General features: G+C 42.9%; 1 protein-coding gene across 1 annotated transcript in view; it reads left to right on the top strand.

Moving 5' to 3' along the window:
* The window catches only part of tnnt2b (troponin T type 2b (cardiac)), a 46381-nt gene that overhangs the window by 17228 nt on the left and 8462 nt on the right, over window positions 1-20691 (top strand). The window contains exons 4-7 of the mRNA XM_060919334.1: window positions 9904-9930; window positions 10032-10053; window positions 10143-10203; window positions 10385-10501. Of these exons, the coding sequence (XP_060775317.1) occupies window positions 9904-9930; window positions 10032-10053; window positions 10143-10203; window positions 10385-10501 (227 nt within the window). The remainder of the gene's footprint in view (window positions 1-9903; window positions 9931-10031; window positions 10054-10142; window positions 10204-10384; window positions 10502-20691) is intronic.

Genomic DNA, 20691 nt, shown 5'->3' with positions numbered 1-20691 from the left:
ACAGATTCAAACACCAGTACCAGCAGGAACCTTGCTGAGGAGCTCAAACATTTCTTTGCATGTTTTGAGGTGACTGGGGCAGAGACAGGGTCCACACTGTTATCACCCATGAGTGACCTGGCACTCACAGTGAGTATGGAGGAGGTGAGGAGAATGCTCCATGGTGTGAACCCCAGGAAGGCTGCAGGTCCCGATGGTATCCCAAAAAGAGTACTGAAGGGCTGCGCAGATCAGCTGACTGAGGTATTCACTTCTATTTTCAACCTCCCTCTGTCCTCCTGTACTGTCCCCAAATGCTTCAAATCTGCCACAATTGTGCCCATCCCTAAGAAACCATCTGTCAGCAGCCTCTCTGACTACAGACCTGTGGCTCTTACCTCGACGGTTATGAAGTGCTTTGAAAGGTTGGTGCTAAAACACATCAAAGCCTCTCTCCCTCTCAGTTTGAATCAGCATCAGTTTGCATACAGAGCCAACAGATTGACAGGAGATGCCATCAATACAGCCCTCCACAGCATGTTGACGCATGTGGAATGACCCAGCTCATATGTAAGAATGTTGTTCGTGGACTTTAGTTCTGCTTTTAATGCTGTCATGCCCAGCAGAATGATGTCCAAACTTTACAGTCTAGGTGTCAGCCATCACATCTGCAGATGGATCAAGGACTTTCTAACAGACCATCCACAGTCAGTTAGGCTGAGGTTCCACCACTCCTCAGTCCTGGCCCTCAGCACTGGTGCCCCCCAGGGCTGTGTACTGAGTCCTTTGCTATACACTCTATACACCCATGACTGTACACCTGTCCATGACAGCAACATCAAGTTCGCGGATGACACTACCATAGTAGGACTGATACATAATAACAATGAGACTGCCTACAGGGATGAAGTCCAGAAACTCACTGCTTGGTGTTCTGACAACAACCTGGTACTCAACTCCTCCAAAACAAAGGAGTTGGTGATAGATTTTCAGAGGAAGAGGGAGGAACCTGCCCCTCTCTACATCAAAGAGGACATTGTGGAGAGGGTCAGCGACTTCAGATTTTTGGGAACACCTATCTCTCACGACCTCACATGGACTATTAACACAACTGCTCTTGTGAAAAAAGCACAGCAGAGACTGTACTTTTTGAGGTCACTGAGAAAAGTCAATCTGTTCCAGAAACTGCTGTTGTCCTTTTACAAATGTCCTGTGGAAAGTATCATCACCCACAACATCTTGGTGTGGTTTAAGAGCTGCACCATGGATGACAAAAAGGCTCTGGAGAGAGTCAGGAAGTCAGCACAGGACATTATACGGACACAGCTGCCCTCACTGATGGACATTTAAAACACTAGATGCTTGCACCGTGCAGAAAAGATCATTAAGGACTGTTTTCACCCAGGAAACAGTCTGTTTATGCTGCTGCCTTCTGGAAGGCGCTATAGGTCCATACAGGCCCGCACCTCCAGACTCATGAACGGTTTTTATCCAAGTGCCATAAAACAACTCAACTCTTAGTTGAAGTGTGTGCAATATTCTGTGCAATATTTCCTGGACTGTGCAATACACATGCTCATCTATTTATTAACTTGTTTTATGTCGATGTCTGCTGATGTGATGTGTGCGGTATATATATATATATAATATCAGCTGGATAGTACAGTGGTAATGCTCACTGACTACGACGCAGGAGATCGGGGTTCGAATCCCGGTCGGGGCAAAACATCATCCAGTAAGGGTCCTTAGGCAAAACCCCTCATGATATATCAGCCTACCTCAGGAATGAGTGAAGACATAACTGATAGAGTCATACCGGCTCAGACGTCGCCCGGGTCAACAAGGTCTGCGTCAGTTGCTAGGGAACCAGGGCAAACTGATGAGAAATGGGCTACTGGAACAAGACATCGATGGACGAGGACAGAAAATACGGATTTGCTGGAATGCTACTATACAAGCAATCCCAGAAAGAGGGGATACATGCAGAGAATGTGGGACCATTGGATACTTCGAAACCCACAATCAAGGCTAACAAAGAAACAGCTATTAGCCCAGTGTTCCAACATCCATAATCGAAATCTGCTATCACAACTAGAGATTAATGAAATACAACAACGATGCTACGGCAAGGGGGAGCCAGGAAGACAGGTCAGCGGGGAGATGTCATCATCCCCACAACCAGAGATTGGGTACCAAGCCCCAACAGCTAACAGCCTCAACACAAGAGCTGCTGACCTGAGAAGGAAGATCGTGACCCAACTGGAAACCTGGAGCCCCTGACAAATACCGAAGCTGAGTTGCCAAGTACCTTCAGAAGATCTACTAGTAGATGTGAATGCTGCTCTGAAGACAATCTCCACAAGAACCATCACTGAGACCAACAAGCTGATACACAGTACAGCAACAGTAATCATGGAGATGCTTGGACACAAGGTGGGCTTGGGACATAACAAACAGTATCCACCATGGAAGAGACGATTAGAGGCCAAGATAAAGGCAGCAAGGAGAGAAGTTAGCCAGCTAGCTGAACTACAGAAAGGGAACATGGTGAATAAAGGGGCGCCCAGGAAGTACAACTCACTCTCCATACCAGAGGCACTCGAAACTGCCAAACAGCGACTAACAGCTCTGGCCACCCGGTTGAGGAGATACACCAAGGAAGGAGAGGCCAGGAGAATAAACAAGCTGTTCTCCACTGAACCAGCCAAGGTGTACTCTCAGTGGCAGGGGAACAACAACCGGTCAGACCCACCAAGAGCTGAGGTGGAAAAATACTGGAAAGACATATGGGAAAGAAAGGCATCACACAACACCGATGCCCAATGGTTAGTGGACCTAAGAGCTGACCACAGCAACCTCCCAGAACAAGAACCAGTAACCATCTCAATGGCAGACGTCCAAGAAAGAGTGTCAAAGATGAAGAGCTGGACAGCACCAGGCCCCGATATGATCCATATGTACTGGCTGAAGAAGCTAACTGCACTCCATGAACGCCTAGCAGCACAGATGAACCAGCTGCTGAGGGATGGAACCCACCCAGAATGGCTAACCCAAGGCAGGACAGTCCTAATCATGAAGGACCCCCAGAAGGGACCCATCCCATCCAACTACCGGCCAATTACCTGTCTCTGCACAACATGGAAGGCCCTGTCAGGCATCATTGCGGCAAAAATGAGTAAGCATGTGGCTCAATACATGAGCGAGGCACAGAAAGGGATTGGCAGTAACACCAGAGAAGCCAAGCACCAGCTACTGGCCAATAGAACAGTCTCCCGAGACTGTAAGAAGAGACAGACCAACCTGTGCACTGCCTGGATTGACTACAAGAAAGCCTACGACTCAATGCCACACACATGGATACTGGAATGTCTGGAACTGTATAAGATCAACAGGAACCTAAGGACCTTCATACAGAACTCAATGGAAATGTGGAAGACAACCCTAGAGGCCAACTCAAAACCCATTGCCCAAGTCAACATCAAGTGCGGCATATACCAAGGAGATGCGCTATCACCACTGCTGTTCTGCATAGGCCTGAACCCCCTCAGTCAGATCATCACGAAGAGTGGCTACGGGTACCGATTCCATAGTGGGGCAACAATCAGCCACCTGCTCTACATGGATGACATCAAGCTGTATGCCAGGAATGAGTGAGAAATAGACTCGCTGATCCACACCACCCGGATCTACAGCGATGACATAGGGATGTCATTCGGATTGGACAAGTGTGGCCGGATGGTCTCAAAGAGAGGCAAGATGATCCGGACTGAAGGGATTGACCTAACAGAGGGCAACATAGGTGATATCCAAGACAGCTACAAGTACCTTGGCATCCCACAGGCTAATGGAAACCATGAAGAGGCCACAAGGAAGTCAACCACAGCCAAATACCTCCAGAGAGTAAGGCAGGTCCTGAAAAGTCAGCTGAATGGTAAAAACAAGGTCCGAGCCATCAACATGTACGCACTACCAGTCATCAGATACCCCGCTGGTATCATAAACTGGCCAAAGGAGGAGATAGAAGCCACAGATATCAAGACTAGAAAGCTCCTCACCATGCATGGAGGGTTCCACCCCAAGTCCAGCACCCTGAGACTATACACTAAGCGGAAAGAGGGAGGCCGAGGGCTAGTGAGCGTCAAGACCACGGTCCAGGATGAAACATCGAAAATCCGAGAATACATCAGAAAGATGGCCCCAAAGGATGAACTGCTAAGTGAATGTCTCAGGCAGCAGAACCCTGATGAGAGTGCAGAGGAGGAGGAGGAACAGACAACCTGGAGAGACAAACCCCTACATGGCATGTACCACCGTCAGATAGAGGAAGTGGCTGATATCAAGAAATCCTACCAGTGGCTGGATAATGCAGGACTGACAGACAGCACAGAGGCACTAATCATGGCAGCACAAGAACAGGCCATAAGCACAAGAGCCATAGAGGCCAGGATCTACCAGAGTAGATCAGACCCAAGATGCAGACTGTGCAAAGAAGCCCCTGAAACAGTCCAGCACATAGTAGCAGGGTGTAAGATGCTAGCTGGATCAGCGTACATGGAGAGGCACAACCAAGTGGCTGGGATAGTATACAGGAACATCTGCAACCAGTATGGAATAGAAATACCCAAGTCCCAATGGGCCATACCACAGAAGGTGGCTGAGAACAACAGGGCCAAGATTCTGTGGGACTTCAGCTTCCAGACTGACAAACAGATCCTGGCTAACCAACCGGACATAGTGATGGTGGACAAAGAGCAGAAGAGGGTGGTGGTGATAGATGTGGCGATCCCAGCTGACGCCAACATCAGGAAGAAGGAACATGAGAAACTTGAGAAGTATCAAGGGTTGAAAGAGCAGCTGGAACGGATGTGGAAGGTCAAGGGTTGCGTGGTCCCCGTGGTAGTGGGGGCACTTGGGGCAGTAACCCCCAAACTGGGAGAGTGGCTCCAGCAAATCCCAGGAACAACATCTGAAGCCTCAGTCCAGAAGAGCGCAGTCCTAGGAACATCGAAGATACTGCGCAGAACCCTCAAACTCCCAGGCCTCTGGTAGAGGACCCGAGCTTGAGGATGACATGGATACCACCCCCCCGCCGGGGGTGAGAAGGAGATTTTATATATATATATATATATATATATATATATATATATATATATATATGGCGGCGCAGTGGTTAGCGCTGTCGCCTCACAGCAAGAAGGTCCTGGGTTCGAGCCCCGGGGCCGGCGAGGGCCTTTCTGTGTGGAGTTTGCATGTTCTCCCCGTGTCTGCGTGGGTTTCCTCCGGGTGCTCCAGTTTCCCCCACAGTCCAAAGACATGCAGGTTAGGTTAACTGGTGACTCTAAATTGACCATACGTGTGAATGGTTGTCTATGTGTCAGCCCTGTGATGACCTGGCGACTTGTCCAGGGTGTACCCCGCCTTTCGCCCGTAGTCAGCTGGGATAGGCTCCAGCTTGCCTGCGACCCTGTAGAAGGATAAAGCGGCTAGAGATAATGAGATGAGATGAGATATATATATATATATATATATATATATGGTATATATATATATATATATATATATACACGGTATATATATATATATATATATATATATATATATATATATATGGTGTATATATATATATATAATATTTTATATTTTATTTAGTGCTGTCAAGCGATTAAAATATTTAATTGCGATTAATGTCGCGACTGTCATAGTTAACTCGCGATTAATCGCAATTTAATCGCACAGTTTTGTCACATGAAAAACCATTGTAATTCTCTTATCAGCATAAAAAAGTGAATTGGGCTTGCTCACCGTTCGAACTACGGGGGTACTCGGGGGATCCGAGATCCCCTGAAACAGACATGAGATCCCTTGAAAACATGATTTCGGAAATGTTGGGGGGTCTCTAAAATATTGGCAAAATGATGTTTATTGACATAGCAATCGTGTGTAATGGGAAGCATTTGCATATCCGAAGTGAGCGCGCAATGGAGAGCCGCGCTCTGAGACAAGCGCAAGCACCCCCCCAAGTGAAAAAAAAGGGACACCCCGAAAATATCGGCATAGTTCGAACACTGGTTGTACCAATGTTTTTTTTTTTTTTATTGCAGAGCATAACACATCTTGTCACAGCCACTGCAAAGTGGGGCTGGAGCCGCCGATGGGAAAACAAAACCTAAGCCGAGCACCGTGGCTCTTCGGGGGAGGGCAGAGGACTCTGGCTGTGCGGGGCGTGGCATCATGTCACAGAGCGTTAATCTCACAATAAAAAAATTATCGCCGTTAAAATTGAGTCAAGTTAACGCGTTAATAACGCGACATTTTTGACAGCACTAATTTTATTAATCTTATTTTATATTAGCCTTTTTTAATTTTAAATGTGTGCTGTTTTTTACATTATATATTACACTTACTTTATATTAGACTTTTACTTTATATTGGATGTACCACTTGAGAAGTTGCACTGAAGTTGTACAGCTGTGCAATGACAATAAAGGCATTTAATCAATCAAGCCAGTGACATCACCAAACTGTCACATTCTTCTTTAGTGATGATTTTCAGGTTTGTACTGCAGCTTCTTTCTGTTGTTATTTGTTTTAAGGGGTTTCTCCCTTTGGTCTTCTCTTCAGGAGGTTAAATACATGCTTAGTGTTATTAAGGTCTGGTGATTGACTTCGCCAGTCTAAAACCTTCCACTTTTTCTCCTGATGAAGTCCTTTGTTGTGTTGGCAGCGTGTTTGGGTCATTGTCTTACTTCATGATGAAGTTTCATTCAATTACACTGGATACATTTCTCTGTAAATTGGTAGATAGACTGTTTCTGTAGATTTCTGAATTCATTCTGCTGCTACCATCATGAAGTACATGATCAACAAAGATTTGTAAGCCCATTCAAGAAGCAAGCCCAAACCATAACACTACCTCCACCGTGCTTGGCCAGTGAGCTTGTATGTTTTGGTTCATGAGCAGATTATTTCTTTCTCCACACTTTGGCTTTTCAATCACTTTGGTAGAGGTTAATTTTGGTACCAGAACTTTTGTGGCTCATCTCTGTATTTCTTTGTAAATTCCAACGTGGCTTTCAGATTCTTACTACTGATGAGTGGTTTGCATCTTGTGGCATGGCTTCAATATTGCTCTCGAAGAATTCTTCAAACAGTAGATTGTGATAATTCTCCCCTGGCCTGTGGAGGTTGTTGATGATGTCACTGAATGTTGTTTTTGTTGGGGTTTTTTTCCACAGGTCTCACAATGTTTTTATCATTTCTGTTGTTTTCCTTGGCCAACCTGTTCAGCGTCTGGTTGTTAGTGCACCAGTGGTTTCTTTCTTTTTCTGGACATTCCAATACTGGCTACCGTATGTCCAATGCTGTGCAATAGCTCTGATAAATTTTCTTTCTTTTTCTCAGCTTCAGAATGGCTTGCTTTTCTCCCATAGACAGCTCTCTGATCTTGATGTTGGTTTAAACAGTCAATCTAACAATGCACATCTGGGCAACAAGAAACACCTCTCAGTCACATGTTCCAATATTTTTGTTCACTTGAAAAATGGATACTGTATGTTCAAACTAAAGGTGCCATGTTCTAAGTTGTTTAACCTATCTAGATGAACAAACCCGATTGCGAAAAAGTTGGGATGCCGTGAAAATGTAAATACATACAGAATGCAATGATTTGCAAATCCTTTTCAACCTATATTCAATTGAACACAATACAGATACAATATGCTTAATGTTCAAACTATTATACTTTATTGTTTTTTATAAATATACACTCATTCTAAATTTGATGCCTGCAACACATTCCAAAAAAGGTGGAACAGGGGCATGTTTACCACTGTGTTACATCACCATTTCTTTTAACAACATAGTAAGCATGTAGGAAATGAAGACACTAATTGTTGAAGTTTTGAACATTAAATTCTTTCCCATTCTTGCTTGATATACAACTTCAGTTGCTCAACAGTCCAGGGTTTTCATTGTAATATTTTGGGAGGCAGGCAGGCCAGTTTAGCACTTACACTCTTTTACTATGAAGCCATGATGTTGTAACATATGTAGAATGTGCCTTGGCATTGTCGCTGAAAAAGATGCTGTCTAGATGACAGCATATGTTGCTCCAAAACCTGTATGTACCTTTCAGCATTAATAGTGCCTTAACACACATGTTTGTTATCCATGCCATGGACAGTGACACACCCCCATACCATCACATATGCTGGCTTTTGAACTTTGTGCTGGTAACAGTCTGGATGGTCCTTTTCCTCTTTAGCCTGGAGGACACACAGTTCATCATTTCCAAAAACATTTTGAAATGCGGACTCATCAGACCACAGCACACTTTTCCACTTTGTGTCAGTTCATCTCAGATGAGCTTGGGCCAAGAGAAGTCAGTGACATTTCTGGATGTTGGTGATATGGCTTTCGCTTTGCGTTTGTAGATGCAACAACGAACTGTTTTTGCCAATAATGGTTTTCCGAAGTGTTCCCAAGCCCATGTAGTAATATCCTTTATACAAATCATACCTGCTTTTGATGCAGTGCTGCCTCAGGGATCAAAGGTCATGGCCATTCAGTGTTGGTTTTCAGCCTTGCCCCTTATGTGCAGAGATGTCTCTGGATTCTCTGAAATTTTTGACAATATTACGGATTGTACATGTTGAAATCCCTAAATTTCTTGTAATTGTACATTGAGAAACATCGTTCTTAAACTGTTGGACTATTTGCGCATGCAGTTTTTGACAAGTGGTGAATGACTGAGTCTCTCTAATTACTGATTAACCTGTTTACCTGTAGAATGTCCCAAACAGAAGTTTTTGAACATTCCACAACTTTCCCAGTCTTTTGTTTCCCCTGTCCCAGCTTTTTTGGAAAGTGTTGCAGGCATCAAATTCAGAATGAGTGCATATTTACTAAACAAACAAACAAACAAACAAACAAACAAATAAATAAATAAAAATAAAGTTTATCAATTTGAACATTAAATATCTTGTCTTTGTATTATATTCAATTGAATATAGGTCAAAAAGGATTTGCAAATCATTGCATTTTGTTTTTATTTATGTTTTACACAGTGTCCCAACTGTTTTGGAATCAGGGTTGTAAATGTCAGGAAATGAAAACTGAAATTCTGATCTCATCTCATTATCTGTAGTCGCTTTATCCTGTTCTACAGGGTCGCAGGCAAGCTGGAGCCTATCCCAGCTGACTACGGGCAAAAGGCGGGGTACACCCTGGACAAGTCGCCAGGTCATCACAGGGCTGACACATAGACACAGACAACCATTCACACTCACATTCACACCTACGGTCAATTTAGAGCCACCAGTTAACCTAACCTGCATGTCTTTGGACTGTGGGGGAAACCGGAGCACCCGGAGGAAACCCACACGGATACGGGGAGAACATGCAAACTCCACACAGAAAGGCCCTCGCCAGCCACGGGGCTCGAACCCGGACCTTCTTGCTGTGAGGCGACAGCGCTAACCACTACACCACCGTGCCGCCCGAAATTCTGATCTATCTTCTCATATTCATCTTTTGATCACAAACCCAAATGTCTTCAGAATATAGCAAAAAAAGTAGAATTCTATCTATCTATCTATCTATCTATCTATCTATCTATCTATCTATCTATCTATCTATCTATCTAGATGTTGATTTATGTGTGTGTCTAACAGCTCAGGACAGCACAGTCAGTGGTAAGAAACCATTTCAGCCTCTAATCTTTCCCCCAGTCAGTCAGAACATTAAAAATTTGTTTTATTGATGATGAAGATCTCTGCCACTTCCTCCTGAATCTGATCATGTGAGCACATTTTTCTTGATCAAAGCTTCTTACAGTATTTTATTACCTCTCTGTTGGGCCAGTCTTGGTCTTGTCCTCACATAGCTTATGAGAAAACTTTACCTAGAGCCTTTCTCTTTCTGTAGGTATGGCCATGGATCATGGAGAGGAAGGTTAGGAAAGCATATGAATTTTATATGTTGATTTTTTTATGGTTACTTTGGTTTTGAGACTTTCTTTTCTATATATTTGTTCTTCATAATCACTGGCACAGAAGAGGCAAAACCAAAGCCAAAGTGAGTGACGATGGGAAAGAAACATTCAAATTTCATACATGTTTTAGGAGGGAAAATATCAGTGTTTATTATTATTCCTTCATTTTCAGAGCTTTTCTGCCACCCATGGTCCCTCCCAAAATACCTGATGGAGAGAAAGTTGACTTTGATGTGAGTACAGGTTGAAGCATGATCGAACACTATTCTTCTGAGTCACAATATGATTGCCAGTTCTCAGTTCCTATGTATAAATGTGTAGAACAAAAATACACCTAAAAAATAAAAAAACCACCTAAAAAATACTATACTACTGTAAAACTAAGAAATAAATGATCTGGTGTTGGTTGTGTAGGATATCCACCGTAAGCGCATGGAGAAGGATCTGACAGAGCTCCAGTCCCTAATTGAGGCACACTTCGAGAGCCGCAAAAAAGAAGAGGAGGAATTAATTGCCCTGTCCAGTAGAATGGTGAGTTACAAAGAGAAGTAGTTCATTGCCAGGAAACAACAGCAAAAATAAAATAAAATAATTAAAGGGGTGTTTACAACAGTTTTGAGAGAAATTACCTTTAACATAAGTGACAAGATGGTGCAGTAATTACAGTGTCTTGCAAAAGTATTCATCCCCCTTGGTGTTTGTCCTGTTTTGTTGCATTACAAGCTGGAATTAAAATGGATTTTGGGGGGCTAGCACCATTTGATTTGCACAACATGCCTACAACTTTAAAGGTGGTACAAATTGTTTTTTTGTTTTGTTTTTTAATTGTGACACAAACAATAATTAAGATGAAAAAACAGAAATCTGGAGTGTGCATAGGTTTTCACCCCCTTTCGTATGAAACCCCTAAATAAGAGCTGGTCCAACCAATTCACTTCATAAGTCACATAATTAGTTGATTAAGATCCACCTGTATACAATCAAAGTGTCACATGATCTGTCACATGATGTCTGTATAAATCAACCTGTTCTGGAAGGACCCTGACTTTGCAACACTACTAAGCAAGCAACATGAAAACCAAGGAGCCTCCAAACAGGTCAGAGACAAAGTTGTGGAGAAGTATAGATCAGAGTTGGGTTATAAAAAAAATATCCCAAACTTTGAATATCCCACAGAGCACCATTAAATCCATTATAGCAAAATGGAAAGAATATGTCACCACTACAAATCTGACAGGAGAAGGCCGCCCACCAAAACTCACAGACCGGGCAAGGAGGGCATTAATCAGAGATGCAACAAAGACCCCAAAGATAACACTGAAGGAGCTGCAAAGATGCACAGTGGAGATGGGAGTATCTGTCCATAGGACCACTTTAAGCCCTACACTCCACAGAGCGGGGCTTTATGGAAGAGTGGCCAAAAAAAAAGTCATTGCTTAAGAAAATATGGTTGGAGTTTGCCCAACAGCATGTGGCAGACTCCTCAAACACCTGGAAGAAGATTCTCTGGTCAAATGAGACTAAAATTGATCTTTTTGGCCATCATGGGGAACGCCATGTGTGGTGCAAACCCTACACCCTGAGAACACCATTCCTACAGTGAAGCATGGTGGTGGCAGCATCATGCTGTGGGGATGTTTTTCATCTGCAGGGACAGGAAAGCTGGTCAGGACTGAAGGACAGATGGATGGCACTAAATACAGGGCAATTCTGGAGGAAAACCTGTTTGAGTCAGCCAGAGGTTTGAAACTTGGATGAAGGTTCACATTCCAGCAGGGCAATGACCCTAAACATACTGCTAAAGCTACACTGGAGTGGTTTAAAGGGAAACATTTAAATGTCTTGTAATGGCCTAACCAAAGCCCAGACCTCAATCCAATGGAGAATCTGTGGTATAACTTGAAGATTTTTGTACACCAATGCAACCCATCTAACTTGAAGGAGTTGGAGCAGTTTTGCCTTGAGGAATGGGCAAAACTCCCAGTGGCTAGATGTGCTAAGCTAATAGAGACATACCCCAAGAGACTTGCAACTGTAATTGCAGCAAAAGGTGGCTCTACAAAGTATTGATTTTGGGGAGGTGAATACTTATGCACACTCCAGATTTCTGTTTTTTCATCTTAATTACTTCACCCGGGATGGAGTCCACCAGGGGGCAAGGTATTGTTTTCAGTCTGGCTTCTTTGTTTCTTTGTTTTTTGTTAATGATATTATGGGAAAATGACTGGACCAATCTTCATGAATCTTTCAGGATAGATGGGCATTGGTCTCAAATAGAACTGCCACCATTTTGAGGGTCATCCAGTCAAGGTCACAAAAAGGTTAAAATTGATTTTGTTGTGGTTACTGCCTCATATCAAGGCGCTAGCCACTATGTCATAGTGCTGTAAGAATGTAAGAGTGTAACAATCGCACGCTGCACATGTGCATACACGTTCTGATTAAAATGGCCACTTAGTGTATACAATTTGGTTTACCATTTGAAATAAATGGACTAGACTAAAGAAATTGCTTTTAGACATATTTATGCTTATTACAGAAGGAAAGTACGTTCCACTGAGCTCTAATGCTGGGCCATTTCCGGGAAATAAGAATTCTGGTCATGGCGACAGCATGTGTATGTCAGCCTTGGTTTGGAAGTTTCAGTTTCAAAAACTGTAAGAGGTAAGAATAGGATAATATAAAGTACAGACACTTGGTATATTTTACTTCTGTGATTTTTAAATTGTTCATTTTTGGATTATGTTTAATTTTTGTGGTTACTGCCTCATAGAGTGTATATACAGTGTAATATATATTTACTGTATGGACATGATATCAGAAAACAATTTTATTTATAAGCAGTAGTCACATGTACCCATAGGGTACCTATTTTTTTCATGATATCTTCCTTTATGTTCATCATAAGTGCTACCAGGGGAGGTTTGTTTTGCCTGGCAATACTTGTTTTTGTTTGTGTCACAATAAAACAACAATTTTCACCTTTACAGTGGTAGGCATGTTGCATAAATCAAATGGTGCTAACCCCCAAAAAATCCATTTTAATTCCAACTTGTAATGCAACAAGACAAACATGAAGGGGGATAAATACTTTTGCAAGACACTGTATTTCATCCTTTTCTTTTTCTGGCAACAATACAAATGTATACAAAGAAAATTCACCAAGATTACTCCCAAATGTCAGTCCTGCGACGTTTGGCACGCGCACCTGAAGGACTCTCAGGTGGGCACCGGATTGTGTGTGCCGAGCGGACTCCCACATGCGCACTGTTAATGACGCACACCTGCACATGATTAAGGAGCAATATGTGCACCTAAGTAAAGACTGTTTAGACACACTCAGTGCAAAGTATTATGCCACGTCAGTTGCGCATTACCAAGTCTTATATTTACCATGTTGTTTTCCTAGTTTTCTGATTCCTGTGCCTGTTACTCATTCCTGTTTTCTTGCTGTCCATGATATGCTGTTTGTGCCTCGCCCAACCTTTTGCTAGTTTTCATGTTTATGAGTTTGCATGCCAATTTTGGATTGTTTTGCCTGTGTGTGTTTCACAATTGCTATTAAACATTCTTCTGCACATACATCCATACATACATTGTGTAAAAACCACAAGTGGAGGCCATCCACATCGAATCTGCTTTAATATCAACAGAGCCTCGATTAAGGTACGTGAATCCTTTCATCATCGCACACCTTCAGCTTGTTCAGTGTCCTGAGTGCAGGATGTTTAGTCATTCTTCCTCCATCGCTAGTGATAGCTTTATTTGTGATAAGTGCAGATTAGTTAGCTCTCTGATGGAGAAGATTGCAGCTTTGTAGGTGCGTATCCAGACTTTAGAGAGGGCTAGTGAGAATGAGAACAGTGTAGTTTCTGCAGGGGAAAGTCTGGATGCCCTAGGTGGAGTTAGTCATCCCCCAACTCTGGCATTAGAGCCCTCACAGTGGGATGAATGGGTGACAACTTGGAGGCATAAGCATAGAGCCAATGCTACCACTGAGGCTCACCCACAGGAGCACCACTCCTCTCCACTTCACGTATCGAACAGGTTTGCCCTCCTCAGTGATGCACCCACTGAGAAACCTGAAAGAGCTCTGGTTATAGGGAACTCTATCATATGGCATGTGAAATTAGCTCAGCCTTTAGAGGCACCAACAGCTTTAGTCAGATGTATGGACCCTTTTCACGTGACGTCACGACAAACGCGGCCGCCATTTTGGACATGTACTACCAGTAGTTTACCACAGCCAGCATTGAGGAACGGCAGCAAAGAAAGTGTTTATTTTCAGCAAGACTTCCATCATGCCACTATATTGTTGTGCACCTGGATGTAGTAACCATCAACAAACAAGGCAAGGTTTATCATTTTATCGGATCCCGACGGAGAAGATGGATAGCGGCCATTAACAGATTGGCAGCCCTCGGCATACCAGCTCTTGTGCAGTGACCACTTTGTTGGAGGTAAGACGAATAAAATTAGCCAGAAAAGGCATTACATTGCTGTTAACATTCTGTGGCGGCGAGTGTGTAACCAAATAGGCTAAAATAACCCATTGTAACTTTGTTCTTCTGTAGTAGCTATTAGCTAACGACATTAGCTAGCGTTGTGTTCCTTTGCTGTTGGTAGACTGTAGGACAGATCAGAGGCAGTGTCCTACAAACCGCGCTTAATTTGAGGGGGAGCAAGCCGGAGCGCGCTCCGGAACCTCGGGCGTTGGCTCCGGCAGCTATTTACACTGGATCCAGTGATCCGACACCTCTCTTGACTATGTAACAAAAAAAAAAAACGATTGTCTTTAGGCTTGCCATCCTTCCACTTGCGAGTGGTAAGTGATCTGCGCTGGGATCACACACACAGCGGCTCAGTCCCGAATCGTGGCTCGTGCACTTCACTCGCGCGCTGTGTGAGCTGCGCAGGGCCGGAGTGCGCACCCTCCAGAGGGCACTCGCTGTTCAGGGTGGAGTGATTTGGAGCGCAGGATGCCTGCGGAGCCGAGCGTATCCGTGTATTGGTGTTGCTGTGTGCAGACGAATCGTGTATTGGTGTTGCTGTGTGCAGACGAATCGTGTATTGGTGTTGCTGTGTGCACACTAATTGCTTTTAAAAACGTTAATCTGATGATCCGCTGATACGGTCTAATGTAAACATGGGCTAAGTGTTCAAAACAAGAGGAACATGTATTTGTCTCTTAAATCCAGGCCGTTCCCTGTAATCTCTAACAACGGTTGGAGAAAGTAATGGCAACTAGTGAGTGCACAAACCATAGAAGGTAAACTGTACACAGCGCCAGGGCAGTGTGATGGTATGTCTACTTTTAGATTGTGTTAGCTTATCAATGAACACACTCGTCACTCGACGAGTTTCACGTCTTTACGACGGATACTTAAATGTGTGTTAGGTATTATTGTTGCAGTCTAAGCAGTCATTGTAGCAGCTAGATGAGCGAGAACCGAAAGGGTCTGTGCCATAAACCGTTATTTCTGTACGGCGTTGCTAATGTGTCGTTACTGTTGTTATTTCTCCCTCTGCTCGCCCTGTAAATGCCCTACGTCGCTGGATAGCGAAGGTGTTTTCTGCATCTCGCTCCTTTTTCTTGTATGTTCTCCGTTTGTCGCCTTCCTCGCATTCAAACCAATTCGAGCCGAAGTCCGCTACATGTCCAAAATGGTGGTCGCGTTTACGAAGGTCACGTGACTGAAAAGGGTCTATACCTGGAGCAAGGGCACTGGACATAGCAGGTAATCTTAGGGTCCTAGGCAAGCACAGGTTCTCAAAAATAGTTATCCACATAGGAGCTAATGATATATGCCTTTGTCAGTCTGAGGTTACTAAGAGTAACTTTGTAGAGGTGTTTAAATTAGTGAAGGCGATGTCCGCTGCTGTAGTACGCTCTGGCCCCATCTTAACGTGGTGTGGCAATATAGCTTACAGCATATTATGGTCACTGAACTACTGGTTGTCCAGGTGGTGCTCTGAAAACAGTGTGGGCTTTATAGATAATTGGACTAATTTTGAGGGCACTGCTGGCCTGTTAGGGCAGGGTGGTATCCATCCCACTCAGGAAGGTGCTGCTCTCATTTCTTGCAGCATAGTTTCAGAACAGGTCTAGTTAACTTCTGACAATCCAGAGCCCACTATAGACTATGCACACCTGCAGTATGTAGTAACAATGACTTCATGAATTTTTTCAATGACAAAATTGAAAATATCTGACAGAAAATTCAAACTACTAATTTAAGGTCAGACAACTTAAGTGACAATTTAAGTAACCCTGTAGTTAACAATATAACTGTATCAGATCAGCAATTAGAATGTTTTACTCCCCTTAGAGAAATCAAACTACTTTCATTAATCTCCGCATCAAAATCCTCAACTTGTATACTAGATCCCTTACCTACACCGCTATTCAAACAGATAATACCTGAAGTAATTGAACTACTTCTAAAAATAATAAAGTCTTCTCTTAGGATTGTCTATGTACCCAAATCCTTTAAACTTGCAGTTATCAAACCCCTGATTAAAAAAACTAACCTTGATCCCTGTCAGCTGTCCAATTATCCACCAATATCAAATATCAAACCTCCCCTTTATCTCCAAGATCCTAGGAAAAGCTGTGGCACAGCAGTTTTGCTCATATTTACATAGAAGTAACATCTATGAAATGTATCAGTCAGGATTTAGACCTCATCATAGCACTGAGACAGCACTGGTTAAAGTAATAAATGACCTATTGTTGGCATCTGATCAGGGCTGTGTCTCACTGCTTGTGTTGCTTGACCTTAGTGCAGCATTTGATACCACTGATAATTCCATTCTTTTGGATAGACTAGAAAATGTTGTGGGAGTTAAGGGAATGGCTCTCTCCTGGCTCAGCTCTTATTTACTGATCGCGATCAGTATGTTGATGTAAATTGTGATTTTTCTAGACATACTGAGGTAAAGCTTGGTGTTATACATGGTTCTGTCTTAGGTCCACTGCTTTTTTTCTTTATATATGTTACCTCTGGGTGATATTATTCGTAAACATGGTATTAGTTTCCACTGTTATGCTGATGACACACAGTTGTATGTTTCTGCAAAACCAGATGAGCGACACCAGCTTAATAGCATTGAGGAATGTGTAAAGGACATTAGACACTGGATGCTTATTAACTTCTTTCTGCTTAACGCTGACAAGACAGAAGTACTTGTACTAGGACCACATGCAGCTAGAAGTAGGTTTTCCGATTACACAATCACTCTGGATGGCCTTTCTGTTTCTTCATGTGCAGCAGTAAAAGACCTTGGGGTGATTATTGACCCCAGTCTTTCATTTGAAGCTCATATTGATAACATTACCCAGATAGCTTTCTTTCATCTCAGAGATATTGCTAAGATAAGAAATTTAATGTCACTACATGATGCAGAAAAACTAGTTCATGCTTTTGTTACCTCCAGGTTGGATTATTGTAATGCCTTACTGTCTGGATGTTCCAATAAGTGCATAAACAAGCTCCAGTTAGTTCAAAATGCAGCAGCAAGGGTCCTTACTAGAACTAGAAAATATGACCACATCACCCCTGTCATATCTGCACTGCATTGGCTCCCAATCAAATTTCGTATTGCTTATAAAGTACTACTATTGACCTTTAAAGCACTGAATGGTCTCGCACCACAGTACCTGACCAAACTTCTGGTCCTTTATGACCCGCCATGTCTACTTAGATCAAAAGGTGCAGACTATCTGCTGGTATCTCATATAGTGAAGGCTACATCAGGGGCAGAGCCTTTTCTTACAAAGCCCCACAGTTATGGAACAGCCTTCCAAGTACTGTTTGGGAATCAGACACAGTTTCAGCGTTTAAGTCTAGGCTGAAAACATATCTGTTTAGTCAAGCCTTTTGTTAATAGTGTTTGAGGTAAAGGAGTAGATCTGGAAGGTCCTCAGACATAGAGTGTTTTGGTAAACTGGGATGTATGGATGCTGTCAGTCCCCCACTCACTTGCTCACTCAAGTTTGTTGATGGTGTAGTGGCTGGCTGCTTTATGTCCTGCGGTGCCCTCATGTCTATGTTACCTTCTGGCTCTCCCCTTTTAGTTATGCTGTCATAGTTAGCTTTGCCAGAGTCCCTGCTTGCACTCAGTGCAAAATGTATACTGTTCCTACTCATCAGGTACATTGGGCATATCTAACAACCTGTGTTTTCTCTCTTTCTCTTTTTCTCCCCTCTCCCCCACTCTGTCTGTCCCTCTGAGTTACATGTCAATCCTGAGATTGAGATGCTGACCTCGTCTGCTCTTTGGACCTGTCTGATGCATCCTGATGCCCTATGTCTGGCTGGAGTCTCATCACATCGCTCCTGTGGAAGATGGCCCCATATGGACAGTTGAAAGTTACACTTGGAAGATGCTCTGGACACTTACAGTAATGCTTTTATGGCTGAGGACTACAGTTGACTTGCTAACTTTAGGACTGCAGTTGTCATGAACAGTTTTGCACTCAAGTTTCCATCAATGAAGAGTTAAAACATTAACGAAACAGACTTCATGTTAAAACTGTTCTAATCATGCTGTCTGTTATTACCCAAAAGAGGGTGGGTTCCCTTTTGAGTCTGGTTCCTCTCGAGGTTTCTTCCTCATGTCATCTGAGGGAGTTTTTCCTTGCCACTGTCACCACAGGCTTGCTCATTGGGGATAGAATAGGGATAAAATTAGCTCATGTTTAAAGTCTTTAAAATTCTGTAAAGCTGCTTTACCACAATGTCTATTGTTAAAAGTGCTATAAAAATAAACTTGACTTGACATCCACCTCCTACCATGTCCCTGACACCAAAATACTCCAACGTAGCTGTCTTTGCACTGAAAGCAGTTGGTAATCAGTCATTTGAGAAGTGATTATTTTGAATATAGGTTTTGGCATTTTTATGAACCTTAAAGTTCATAGGGTAACCAGAATCCAGTGACTTTAAAACTGCTTTTGAAACATGCATGTACAGTGGTGCTTGAAAGTTTGTGAACCTTTTAGAATTTTTTATATTTTTGCATAAATATGACCTAAAACATCATCAAATTTTCACACAAGTCCTAAAAGTAGATAAAGAGAACCCAGTGAAACAAATTAGACAAAAATATTATACTTGGTCATTTATTTATTGAGGAAAATGATCCAATATTACATACCTGTGAGTGGCAAAAGTATGTGAACCTTTGCTTTCAGTATCTGGTGTGACCCCCTTGTGCAGCAATAACTGCAACTAAACATTTCCAGTAACTGTTGATCAGTCCTGCACACCAGCTTGGAGGAATTTTAGCCCATTCCTCCATACAGAACAGCTTCAACTCTGGGATGTTGGTGGGTTTCCTCACATGAACTGCTCACTTCAGGTCCTTCCACAACACTTCGATTGGATTAAGGTCAGGACTTTGACTTGGCCATTCCAAAACATTAACTTTATTCTTCTTTGGTAGAACGACTTGTGTGCTTAGGGTCATTGTCTTGCTGCATGACCCACCTTCTCTTGAGATTCATGGACAGATGTCCTGACATTTTCCTTTAGATTTTGCTGGTATAATTCAGAATTCATTGTTCTGGTATAATTCAGAATTCAATGATAGCAAGCTGTCCTGGCCCAGATGCAGGAAAACAGGCCCAAACCATGATACTACCACCACAATGTTTCACAGATGGGATAAGGTTCTTATGCTGGAATGCAGTGTTTTTCTTTCTCCAAACATAACGCTTCTCATTTAAAGGAAAAGGCAACTTTTGTACAAAATCACCACAAATAGATAGATAAATATATAAAGTAATCGATCATGGAATTTATAGAGAAAGAACAGACCGCATAACAGTATCTTTTAACTTTTAATAATATGGGCTGGCGCTGAGCTCAGCGAAGATGCGTTCCGCCATATTGATCTACTGTGTGACGTCATGCGGCCCACCACTGAAAAGAACTCTTCAGTGCTTCATGGTAATAAGGTAAAAAACCAGTACAATCGCTTCTTCAAAGTTTCACCAAATGGTTTTATTTATGCAACTTAAAGCTCATAATACTGTATAACTTTGGTTGAGTAAAAACACGGAGCAAAAACATGGCTGAATCCTGAATGACTCCTATTTGGATTTGTCCTACCAAGCCTACTGCGCATCCGTGAAGTGGCTCGGCTCGGTTTTCCCTTTCGGGCGCTCTCGTTTTCTGTTAGAATTTGGTAAAGAAAAATATATATATATTATTTACCAGCTTACCGGATCCATGAACATAAATCTGACAGCTGACAAGGTCGGGATATAAACGAATCGAATACAAGCCACCCGCCGGGACTCCTAATCACAGTGATCTGCTTGTAAACACTGTTTTCATGGGCCCAGTGACGTCACAGATCAGAGGGAGGTGCATTAACGAAAGATTCTGATTGGTTTATAGTTGCCCACAATCTCAAAATGGCTGACTCCTCCAACTTTGACTCCTCTGTGTCAATTCATGATTTCAAAGTTAAAAATATTTTTTCATGTTCGATATATAATGAGGGCGGTACAGTGGTGTAGTGGTTAGCGCTGTCGCCTCACAGCAAGAAGGTCTGGGTTCGAGCCCCGTGGCCGGCGAGGGCCTTTTTGTGCGGAGTTTGCATGTTCTCCCCGTGTCCGCGTGGGTTTCCTCCGGGTGCTCCGGTTTCCCCCACAGTCCAAAGACATGCAGGTTAGGTTAACTGGTGACTCTAAATTGACCGTAGGTGTGAAT

The sequence above is a fragment of the Neoarius graeffei genome, chromosome 4, assembly GCF_027579695.1.
Source record: "Neoarius graeffei isolate fNeoGra1 chromosome 4, fNeoGra1.pri, whole genome shotgun sequence".
Classification (NCBI taxonomy): domain Eukaryota; kingdom Metazoa; phylum Chordata; class Actinopteri; order Siluriformes; family Ariidae; genus Neoarius; species Neoarius graeffei.
The sequence above is the reverse complement of the archived record's forward strand: the minus strand, read 5'-3'. Positions and strand labels throughout refer to the sequence as shown.